Source organism: Gossypium raimondii, chromosome 4 (genome assembly GCF_025698545.1).
Source record: "Gossypium raimondii isolate GPD5lz chromosome 4, ASM2569854v1, whole genome shotgun sequence".
In the NCBI taxonomy this organism is placed as follows: domain Eukaryota; kingdom Viridiplantae; phylum Streptophyta; class Magnoliopsida; order Malvales; family Malvaceae; genus Gossypium; species Gossypium raimondii.
The window spans coordinates 48,143,791-48,156,759 of NC_068568.1; the positions used below are offsets into that span (position 1 = coordinate 48,143,791).

Genomic DNA, 12,969 nt, shown 5'->3' on the forward strand with positions numbered 1-12,969 from the left:
GCATCGATAAAGTTTGGTTCGATCGAAGCCAAGAAAGGTCGTAAGAGAAAGGGGCTGATGCTTGTAGACATCACTGTGGTAAGCAGAAAATTGAATGCCTTCGTTGACAAAAATGCTTTGGATTTGTTCATGTTCAAAGAAACTGTTTGGAGATTGGGTCTTAAGGTTGAGAAAGAAATGGAATGGATTAAGATCATGAATTCCAAAAGGGTTCCAACAATGGGTGTTGTGAAAGGAGTTATGCTTGAACTTGGTAGTTGGATCGGCAAGAAAACAATTGAGGTAATACCACTTGAGGATTACGATTTTGTGGTTGGTTTAAAATTCCTTGACCAAATTATTGCACTTTTGTCCCCTTTTTTATTACATGTGCATTTAGGATACGCGACACCAAGTGTGGTATCGATTAAACATGAGATAAGTGCAAAAGTAAGGTATTGTCCACAATGCAGTTTGCTAAAGGGGTGCGCTGAGATGAAGTTTCTTACTTAGAAACTTTAAAGGTCAATGAGTCTCATAAGCCCACTAATGAGATCCTAAAAGTGGTGATTCAATTGTTACAATCTTTTCAAGATGTGATGCTTGCCGATCTGCCTAAGAAGTTACCTTCTAAGAGGGTGGTGGATCACAAATGCCCAATGTTGAATTGCCAGTCAATTCCCCATGTTGAATGTCACCACCAAAATTGAAGAATTGTGAAACAATTGAAGGAGCTCTTAGATGCTGGGTTCACTAGACCATCTAAAGCCCTATATGGTGCACCGACTTTGTTTTAAAGAAAACACGATGGGTCCTTGAGATTGTACATCAATTATCGAGAATTGAACAAGATCACTATGAAGAACAGGTACCCAATTCCACTTATTGTAGATTTGTTTAATCAACTTAGTAGTGTAAGGTAATTTACCAAGTTGGATTTGCAGTCGAGGCACCATCAAGTCAAAATAGTCAAAAGGTTTGAGCCAAAGATAACTTATATGACATGTTATGGCTTGTATGAATTCCTTGTTATGCCCTTTGAACTAACTAATACTCTAGTGACATTTTTCACCCTGATGAATAAGGTACTTTAGTCTTCCTTAAATCATTTTGTGGTTGTTTATCTTGACGACATTGTGATGTATAACAAGTCACTTCAAGAGTATGTGGGCATTTGAAGAAAGTGTTCCAAACCTTGTAAAAGAATAAGCTTTAAGTCAAGGATGAGAAATGCTCATTTGTTTAGCGTGAGGTTCCGTTCTTAGGCCACATTAAGGGAGATGACAAAATCTGGATAGATGGGAGCAAAATTCGGACTATTATTGATTGGGAGCCACCAACCAAGGTAACAGAGTCGCGATCTTTCCTTGGGTTAGTGAATTATTACTGACACTTCATTGAAGGCTACTTCAGAATTACTAAGGTAACAGAGTTGCGATCTTTCCTTGGGTTAGTGAATTATTACTGACACTTCATTGAAGGCTACTTCAGAATTACCGCATCCTTGATAGATTTATTGTAGAAAGGTTAGGTGTGGAATTGGAATGAGTTGCGTCAAAAAGCCTTTGATCAAGTGAAACAAGTAATGATGAAATAGTTCATGCTTGCCTTTTTGAATTATATTAAATCGTATGAAGTGCATACGGACACATTAGACTATGCAACCAGGGGAGTACTAATTCAAGATGGGCATCCGATAGCTTTCGGGAGTTGAAAGCTTAATTATACTAAGCGGCGGTACACGGCTCAAGAGAAAGAAATGATTGTAATGGTGCATTATTTGTGCACTTGGAGACACTATTTGTTGGGTTCTAGGTTTGTGGTATTTATGGATAATGTTGCAAATAGTTATTTTCTAACTCAAAAAAAGTTGTCTCCTAAGAAAGCTCATTAGCAACTTTTCTTGGTAGCATTTGATTTCAGCAAGGAGTATAAGCTGGGGAAAGCCAATGTAATAGCTAACGCACTAAGCCGATAAATAGAGTTTGCACCAATCATTCAGCTTGATAGTTCCCTATTGGAGTGGATTAGAGAGGGATTGTCACATGATTCCACAATCAAAACATTGATTGAGCTTGCCAAAGAAGGGAAAACAATGCGCTTTTGGCTTGAGGGAGATTTTTTGTATACTCAAGAGCATCTTCTTTATGTGCCTCGATGAAAAATTACGCAATGAGATCATGAAAAAGTGTCATGATTCGAGATGGGCTAGTTAATCAGGTATACACTGTACATTGGTACTTTTGGAGTACTGCTATTATTGGCCTCACATGGGTGATAATGTTGAGTCCTATGTGAAAACTTGTCTAGTGTGCCAGCAAGACAAGATAGAGTTGAAAATTCTAGTTGATTTATTATAGCCCTTGCCCATTCCAAAACACCAATGGGATAGTGTATCCATAAACTTTATTATTGGTTTGCCTAAATCTGAAAGGCTTGCCAGTATTGTTTTTATGGTTGACAGATTTTACAAGTATGGATCATTCATTTCAACAACCAATAAGTGCCTTGCTAAAGAGGCAACTCGTTTGTTCTTTAGGCATGTGATGAAGTATTAGAGAGTGTTATAGTCTATTTTTAGTGATCGAGATGAGCAATTTATAGGCTGGTTCTGAACAGAGTTGTTTAAGTTGATGGGGTCAGACTTGAACTTTTCCACTAGCATGCATTCTCAAACTAATGGACAAACCAAGAGAGTAAATGATTTATTGGAGACTTATCTTTGACACTATGTGAGTGTCATACAGAGGGACTAGCCAAAGTTATTGGATGTGGTCCAATTTTCTTAGAACTTGCACTGGAGTGGGGTCAAAAATCAGAATATGTTTGAGATAGTGACAAGGTAACAACCACTCACACCCAACGCTATTGCAACCCGTTATGCAAGATCAAATCTAGCAACTTATTAATTTGCTAAAGATTGGTAAGAACATAATGACTTAGCCAGAGGTTGCCTATACAAGACAAGTAAACGCAACAAAAAATGGGCTAATCAGAATTGCAAGGATGTATAGTTTCAGGTTGGTGACTCGGTCCTTGCTAAATCACACTTAATTTTGCATCACACTAGCTTGCAAAAGGGACTTGTGCGATGGTATGAAGGACTTTTCAGAGTTTTGCAGAGGGTAGACAAAGTGATAAGGATGATTGCGAACAAAGATCGTAGTTTGTCCAAGTCGCAAATTTGACTTAGGGCTTTAGACATTCGAGAAAAAACTTGGATTTTGAAACAACTTGAAACACAAATGAATCCTAGCCAAATTAAAAAAATTGAAGAAAAACAATAGAAATAAATAAACTAACATAAGTAAAATAGAACAATAGAATAATAAAGAAGAAAATAAGGAAGATAGATGTAAAATATGGAACGTGGCGTGTAAAAGTCCTAAAGAGCCTTAGAAACAAGAAGAATCCACAACCCTCTTCAAGCGACTCTAGTTTCCTCTCCAAGAAAGAAAATTTTGCAAGAAAAAATTTGAAGATGATCCCTACAACCTGAAAAGATTGTTAAAACTCTTTTAAAAGAAAACTCAAGAAAATTTCTTGAAAAAAGAAAAACTCAAAGAGAAGTTGAATAGTAATCAATTGAATGGATTGTGTACAATGCAAAGGCCATTATATAGACTAACTAAATAAATCTAAATAAAACTCTTAAGTATACTAGAACTCTAATTGACCTAAACAAGAAGTAGTTTTAAACTAAATTTCTTGTTAACATAAAACTCTTAAATAACTTAAAATACTTAATAATTATAAAAAAATTCAGAATAATAAAATAATAAGACCTGATAAATACAATATTGGGCTCATATATAATAAAAATTAAGTTTAAAACCCAAATCCAATATGATTTAAACTAGAATTAAAAGCCCGGAACTCGTAATTCTCGTCATAATCCCGTCCAGAAATTATGTTCGCGCAGTCTTCACTAAAATGGTCATAACTTGAGCTCCCAAACTCAAAATTGAGTGATTCAAAGTATGTTTCGAAACTAAGAGATAGATCTTCAAAATCCATGAATACATCTTAACCAAGAAATTCCTGGATCCCATCCAAAAAGTTGTTGCAAGTTTGTTGATTCCCTAAATTTAAAAATTGGCAGCTTCGATGAATGGAATTTAATAAATTTCACCCATTTCATGCATGTATCATTTCTCATTTCCTCAAAAATATTCATACTCACATATTGCCTTTAATCGAATCTTGATTTTATTTGCTTCGCCTTTGATCTTATTGTTGGGCCTTGAGGTAGTGTAAGCCCCTCACATTCATAGGTCTGAAATTGGGCCTTGAGACTCGCATCACAAAGTGGCCAGCAAACTGGAGTTGCCAACAAAAATGTTCATTTGGTGTTCCATATCAGTATGTTTAAGACTTTCCATGAGGATTAGGAGGATTCAAATTAAGGCAAGTCCGAACGAGTGCCAATTGGGGTAAAGGTCTCCTATGATAGTGATATTTAGTGCATTATGGCAAATCGAGTGATTTGATAGATGTACTACAGGCCGAGGCATGAGTACCTTGTTTGATGGAAGGGACTTCTTGATAGTGAGGCTAGTTGGAAACCTGCCGAGGCTTTATGGCAGTTCCAATAGAAGACAACCCAGTTCCATTCTGAGGATACGATGAGGGCATCGCAAGAACAGATGAGGGCGAATGTCATGGTCCACGTAAAGGAGCCCGCACCTGATGCACACATTTTAGACCCTTCATGTTCCCTTGGGGTTCATTCAACCTGACAGTACGGATCCATTGCATGGAAGAGACTCAAGACTCATCTACTTATATCTTGATTAAAATGTAAACACTTCAGTAACTTATATTTTTACCAATATAATTATTGTAAATCTTAAAGGATAAGAATGTATAGAGTTTAAATCCCTTAAAGACTCTTATCTTGTAGATAGACACTAATCTCACCCATTGATGTAAGTCAATTTGTACCGTTGGATTTGGGGAGCTCAACTATAATTAAAACCCTCCTCCTTCATTTGTAATCACTTCATTCTTGAGTAATGGTATACTTTTAAGAGCATTTACTCAAACACTTGGTGTGGTATTGTTTTCTTGTGGCTATTCTGTTCGATTCGAGTTTTTTTGTCTTTTGAGAGTTTGATTCCGCTTTATTTTGGTGCCTTGGAGAATTTTCTTTGTAAATTTTTATTTTCGAGAGTAAAGTTAACTTAGGTGGATTTGAAGCAAAGAAATTGCCTAAGGACAAGCGATTTGCCAAACTAAAGTTTTAACCCCGTGACACTTGATAGAGATTCAACATTCAGGGTATTGACTTTGTGGTGACTTGTGTAATTTAATTTCAATCTCAAATAAGAAGTAAAAAGGCTGTATATTTGGATATTCATGAGTGGTAAATTTGTAGTGTGAAGGATTATGAGATGTGCAGTACGTGGATGAAAGAAGTGTCTACTTGTGGTAAGAATGCCTTTCTAAAAATCAATTCATATTGACATTCAGGGATTGAAGTATGTAAGGCAGTCCTTATACTCAATTAGTGGTGTAGCATAAAACTGAGTACCTTAATGTTTATGGATTTGATATTGACGCAGGTAAGTAAGATTGATAATCATTGTCCATGGAAAACTCTGTATAAATGTAGACATGACTTGTGAAATTTGAGGAAATACTTCAGCTGTTAAATTTGGAAAGTATGGCTTCATGCTGCTAAAAAGCTTCAGCTGTTACCTTAATGCTTTCTTCTTCTTTATGTTGAGATAAATGCATTTGGATTCAGATTTCCAGAATCGTGCTCTGATTGAAGGAAACTAACTGGTAAGCTCTGTATTTCAACTTTTTTTATTGTTCAGTAACAAAAGGGTAAGATTGCATGCATGCATGCATGCTCTGCAATAGGGACATATACAGAGTTTATATCAAAAATAAATCCACACTTTCACTGTCTCATTATATACATTATGTACGTATTTACATATAAAAATGGTTTATATTTCATCCACCAAAACCAAACAATTGGAATATCGAAATCTTCTTCTAAGAGTATTTGCTCATTTAGCTATTTTCCTTGTTACAGCAATCAGCAGGTTGAAGTTTTCTTCTGTAGAAGTTAATCTATATATATGTTTAGATGATTTAATGAAAATTGTTTTTGTTATCTGATTATTTTCTAAACAACTAGATGTATTGACATATTAATTATTAAAATATTCAAAAACTTCACTTATTTTTTACGTAATCCTGCTGCTCAGAATTCAGTAAGCAAGGAGCTCGATCTTGATTTGAACTTCTGTTTTAAGCTTTATTTTGGGATAATCTCACATTTCGATAAAACTTATAGTTTCATAAGTTGTAATTTTATTGCTATATGACATATGCATATGTTTCTATATTGTTAAAACATAATACAATATTCTAATTAAAATTTATATAAATTTAATCTTGCAATTAGATTAAATTGCAAGATACCACTATACCCTAAACCCTACTGAAAACATAAAAGAAAATCTATACCAACTAAAAAAAAACTCAAAAACTTTCATATTATGTTATATTCTTTTAGAAAATGAAATTTCAATTTAAATCCTTTTATTATGCTCTCTTCGAGAATTAATTTTTATATTTAAGGTTGTTGATTATTTACTTTTACAATAACGTTAGTTAATTCAAATAGTTAATATTTTAATTATGTTGATTAAAATGTTTACGTGATTTTTTTTTTGAAATTCCAGATTGGGCTTTTATTGATTAAAACATTCAAACTGTTCGGAATAGTCCAAAACAAACAAACAAAAGCAGAATTCCAAAAAGAAACGAGCACAAAGTAACCGGCCCAGAAACAGATGCACAAACCTAACAAAATATCTAGATATTAAAAGAAAACTCTAGAACCAGCAATAAATGCGCCGATCCGTTGCCCAATCAGAAGCTACTGAAATCTGTCATCCCCTCATCCAGTCATTTCAGTTTCCTTTTGACGATTCCATATTTCAAAAATTTCCTAGCAGATCATTTCTGTTTCTTTATTGCTCTGAAAACTTTCTCTCTTCCAAACTCCATCTCTCGATGCTTCCCTAACCTGGTTCGCTCAGCTCATCATGCCGTGCTTGGTTCTCTGCATATTCAGGAACGCCCATTTCCAGGTAAAATTCCTCTCCTCTTCTTAGCGTCTCTGTTGCAAGGATATGTGCAAGGTTGTTTGCAGATCTTGGTGTGTGAAGAAATCTGATATTTTTTACTTCTTGTATTTTCTGTTGTATATCATAAATATATGCCCCTACCATTGATCTGTCATGATCCTTTTTGTTGCATTTCTTGATTATTGCGAGGGAATCTCCTTCAAAAATGAGTGCCTGCCAACCATGGTCAACTCCTACTTGGACTGCTTTCCGACAGGCAATTGCTTCAGCAGCATAAGCAGATGGAATTCCATTGTGGATTTCTGAGCAGGATAAAAGAATTTTTCCTTCCGAGTCTCTGGCCACAACACCTGAGGCTGACCGGTTCTGAATCTGATTATATACACCATCAAAATTAATCTTTATGGATTCCCACTGTGGGTGTTTCCATCTCTAATTTCCTTTCATTGTTTCTGAGTTTCTTTGTTCAAGACCAGTTAACTCAATGATGTAGCTATTAACAAAGTTTGCAACTTCTATTCCATTACTAACTTTTCCTTCATGTAGACTTTTGATTCTGTCTCCCCATATGGCCCATAGTGCACAGCAAAAGAGTCGACTTTGATTTGGGTTTAACTGCTCTAGCGCCCAGGTGAGCCACTGTACAAAATCCTCGCTTTGATACATCATAATGTTCTGAAGTGATAATGTTTTCCATACCTCTCTTGTAACAGCACAGTCACGGAATAAGTGATTCATTATTTCAGCTTCTTCTCCACATCGGGGGCACCTTGTGTTGACTGCTAATTTCTGGTGTTGTAGATTTACCTTTGTAGGCAGATAGTTCCATGATAGCCGCCATATTGTGATCTTAATTTTTGTTGGTATATTCAGGCTCCAAAGTGTTTTGTAAAATTTTCTGTAGAGGATTTGTAAAGCATAAGCTCTAAAACTATCAATCGATCTCTGTAATAGTTGATAGGCACTTCGTACCGTAAATTCACCCGACTTCTCCCCTCCCCAAATAGGAAAATCTTCATGCGGTGATCGTGTTAGCGGGATCTTGAGGATTCTTTCAGCATCTGCTTCAGTGAAGGTATTGTTAATCAACTCTGTATTCCAGCTTCTACTATTACTGTCAATTAGCTCCTTTACTTTAGAAATGCGCATAGAGTTAATTCCTGACAACAATTTAAAATTATCTGAATCTGGAATCCAAGCATCATTAATTGATATACTAGAACCCGTTCCCACCTTCTAACAGTGCCCTTTTATCAATAAGGCTTTGGCTGCCCAAACACTTTTCCACATATAAGAACAAGAGTTTCCTAATTGGGAGTTTAAAAAATCATTTTCTGGGAAGTATTTGGCTTTAAAAACTTTCGTAACAAGAGAACCCTGGTTATTCATAATCTTTCATCCTTGTTTAGCCAATAATGAGATATTGAATTGCGCCATATTTCGAAAACCCATACCTCCCTCCTCTTTAGGCTTACACATATATTCCCATTGGCACCAATATATTCCTTTTTTGCCTTTTCCTTTCTGCCACTAGAATCTGGCAAACAATTTTTCTATCTCCTCACAGAAAGATTTTGGTAGCAAAAAACATGTCATCGCATAAATAGGGATTACTTGAAGTACTGTTTTAATGAAAAATTCTTTGCCTCCTTGAGATAAGAAACGTGTACTCCAATTATCTATCCTCTGCTTAATTCTGTCCTTTAGATTCTGAAAGGCTTCCTTCTTCTTTCTTCCTACCATGCTTGGCAGTCCAAGATACTTTTCTATATTAGTCAAGCACCTTATCCCCAATTCAGCCGAGATGCTATCTTTATCCGCTTCCGTTGTATTCGAACTGAAAAAGATTGAGGATTTATTAAAGTTCACACATTGACCAGAACTAATCTCATATTCCTTCAAAATCTCCTTTAAGATTCTTATTCTGTCTTTAGTCGCTTCAGCAAACAAAATGCAATCGTCTGCAAATAATAAGTGTGAAATTGTCGGACCTCTTTTGCTGGCCTTTACTCCTTTTATCAGCCCCTCCCGTGTTGCGGTTCTGATCAAAGACGAAAGTCCTTCGCTGCAAATAAGAAAAAGGAAAGGACTAAGCGGGTCACCTTGTCGGAGTCCTCTGGTAGGTTTAAAAACTCTGCCTCTTTTTCCATTTATGGAAACTACATAAGATACTGTAGAGATACATCGCATAATTAGTGACACCCATTCCTCTGCAAATCCCATACTGACCATAACTGCCTTCAAAAATCCCCATTCGACTCTATCATAAGCTTTACTCATATCCAACTTTAACGCCATGAGACTTTTTTTCCCGTTACGCTTTTGACGAAGTGTGTGTAAAATTTCATAGGCTATTAAGATATTATCTGAAATGAGCCTTCCTAGAACAAATGCACTTTGAGCACTATCAATACACCTTCCAATAACTGCCTGCATACGATTGGCAATAGATTTGGCTATGATTTTATATATTACTGTGCATAAGCTAATGGGTCTGAAATTGGCTAGATTTGTAGGGTTGGAATTCTTCGGGATGAGAACAATCTCCGTTAAATTTAGATCTTCAATATCCTTTCCATTGTTCAGAAACTCCAAACAAAACTTCCCAACATCTTTACCCACAATACCCCAGTATTTTTGAAAAAATAATGCCGGAAAACCATCATAACCAGGTGCTTTGGTAGGTCCCATACTTTTTACTGCACTAAAGATCTCTTCTTCTGAAAATTTTTCTAAAAGGGCCGTGTTGATATCTGAAGAAATGTTATTATTAATACCTGATAAAAGATGAGATACGTCTCCTATGCCATTAGTTGAAAAGAGTTCCTGGAAATACTTTGTTGCACTTGCATTTATTTCTGATTCCTCATAGATCCCTTTCCCATCAGCTGTATCCAACCTGCTAATTGTGTTGATTCGTTTTCACATTGAGGCATATTTGTGGAAGAAAGTCGTATTCTTATCCCCCAGCTTAAGCCAGTTAGCCCGTGCTCTTTGCTCCCAATACATTTCTTCTTTGTCAATCTCCATATTCAGATGTATTCTCTTGTCAATAATCTGCGCCATTATACCATCATTTCGTTCTTCCTCTAATAATCGTTCAAGCTCTTTTGTAAGTTTTCCCGTCAATCCCTTCTGTTTTTTCTTTAATGAATTGGCCCATCTTGTCAGATTGGTCTGTAATCTTTCTATCTTTTCAAAAACGGATCCATTTGATGATTCTCATGAACTCTTTATCTCCTCTTCAATCGTTTTCTCTGTAGTCCACCATGCTTCAAATTTAAAAACTGGGATTCTCTTCAAATTAATTTCAGTACTGGTACTAATTAAAAGAGGACAATGATCTGAGAGTGAAGACGTTAAGTGGTGTACGCTACCTGTTGGAAATAATTTCATCCATTTTTCATTCGCTACACTCTTGTCTAGTCTTTCTCTGATATTTGTTTTCGGTAAATTTCCCCTTTCCCATGTATACCATTTACCCGAGTATCCCACATCAATAAGAGAGCATTCTTTTAGAACTTCACGGAACACTTCCGTCCTTTTCTCCTCCCTCGGTCGACCTCCCATTTTTTCGAAGGAATAAACAATTTCATTAAAATCTCCACTTACCAACCAATGATGCTCTTGTTCCTGTCCTAAAGATCTTAATAAATCCAATGAAGTATTTTTATTCTGTGAGTAAGGGGATCCATAAAAGCCGGTGAATCTCCACTCTTTATTAGTTCCTTCTTCGATCAGCACATCAATATGGTTGGTTGAGAAAGTTTTAAGCTCAACTTGTACCGCCTCTTTCCATGCTAGGCAAATGCCTCCCCGCGAACCTGTTGCATCTACATCTATCCCATTCATAAACCCACACCTCCTCCTAATTTTCTCCATTCGCTTTCCACTAACCTTAGTCTCCATGAAGAAGACCAATTGAGGATTATTTTGCTTCAGTAAAAACCGAAGCCTTCTCACTGCCCGTGGCCTCCCCAATCCACGGACGTTCCAGTATATGATTTTCATTGCGACCGGCCGGCTTGCCTTTTGGCAGCTGCCGATTCATTCTGGTTAGGTGATTCAATTGGCAAATTGATGACCGTCTCCTGTGTTAAATCCTGGTCGCCAAATTTCATCCTTTTAATTGCTTCTTCCTGTTTCCCATTTACACCGTAATCCTCCTGTACCAACTCTTTCCATTTTCGTTTCTGCAGCTTACTCTCTGCCTCATACTGTCTCATCACTTCTATTTGTTCAGCTCTTTTCCACCTAGCTTCCTTCCGTGCTTCAAAGATATTTGCGTTTCTATTTTCTGTAGTTCTTCCATTTGTTTCTTCATTCTGTTGTATCTGTAATCCTGCTCCTAATGTTTCCAGCCAAGCATCTTCTTGTACTCCTTCCATCGTATCGCTCCTTTGTTCACTGTTTAAATGGGCTTTCGGACTCTTTGTACTATCCCCTGTATACGAACATTGCACTTGTAATTTTTTTGATAAAGCATTAAACTTCAGACTCTCCTTCCCAATCAAATTTAATTTTGCTTTTAATGCCAAAGAGTAAGGTGGATCCTCTCTAATTCTAATTTTCTCTGCAGGTGTAATGCTTGTACAGTCTTGGAGACCATGCCCCAGTTTTCCACATCCAAAACAAAAGGTTGGCAATTTTTCATACTTGAATGGGATCCAACATTTATTTCCATTCCCTGTTGACACAAATATACCTCTACGGAGTGGTTTTTGCATATTAAGTTGTATTCTAAGTCGACAAAACTCACCGCTAATTTCAGATCTGATCACTCCACCGAACGTGACCCCTACAACATGCAGAAGGTCCTTTTTATCAAACTCTGGTAAACAGGGTCCAATTTTAATCCAAAACGGAGATGAAACAAGCGTAATTTAGTCTCTCTTTATCGGCTTAAAAATCCGATAAAAAATAATTAAATTCTTCCTAAACAACCATGGTTGGCCTTCCATCACAGATTCTAAATCGTCCTCTGATTCAAACGTTATCAAAAAAAGATTTTGCCCCACCAATTGAATCTCAAACTTTTCCTTTGTTTTCCAGATACTTTTCATCTGTGCTTTGAAACTATCATGATTATAAGATTTATTTGTCCATATAGAACAGATCAGAGAAGGTTTACCGTTTGGCTCCACCATCGAGCTTTTGACCGATAGTTGAGTAAGTTCCTCTTCTAATAGGGAAATCTCGTCTCTCCCAACCCCGTTGATGCCACCACTCTCCATCATCCCAAGCCACCGCAACCATTGTTTTCGCTAGGACACCAGGGATAGCACTCTTGGCTTCTAGGGTTTCAGTAAATTTTCAGTAACATAATAATTTATTTATGTTTACGTGATTTTTTAAATGTCTTTTGAATACATATTTTGACATGATAAGTTGAAATGAGTATTCTGAAAAAAAAAATATTATGCCTCAACATCTTAATCAAAATAGTAAAGGTATTGATTATTTAGACTAACTAAAGATATTATAAAAATAAAATAACCAAATAATATCGAGTTAAAATATAGATACTACATCTTAAATTTAAAAATAGTATGTTTAAACAAAAGGTTAACATGGTAACCATAATCTAACATAAAACAATGTACACCTTCATTTAATTTAATGAAAATTTTTATGATTTAATTAAAATGAAAAGAAAAGCTTACAGCGTGAAGATAAAAGCGTTGTTTACCATTGAAATTTAAATATGCTTCAACTCAAATAATGATTTCAAACTGAAAGCAACAGTAAATAAGGAGCTTTTAAAGAAAGCATATTTAAACTAAGATCTTAACCAAGTTACAAGAGAGCTTTTGACTAAAATTATCATTTTTTAGCTTTTACAAGAGAACTTTTGACTAAAATTACTTCTATATACTCATTA

General features: G+C 35.9%; 1 protein-coding gene across 1 annotated transcript; it reads right to left on the reverse strand.

Moving 5' to 3' along the window:
* Window positions 1-10,310: 10,310 nt before the first annotated feature.
* Window positions 10,311-11,099, reverse strand: LOC128040512 (uncharacterized). The gene has a single exon (XM_052629288.1). It carries the CDS (start codon window positions 11,097-11,099, stop codon window positions 10,311-10,313), a length of 789 nt encoding a protein of 262 aa, XP_052485248.1.
* Window positions 11,100-12,969: the final 1,870 nt, after the last annotated feature.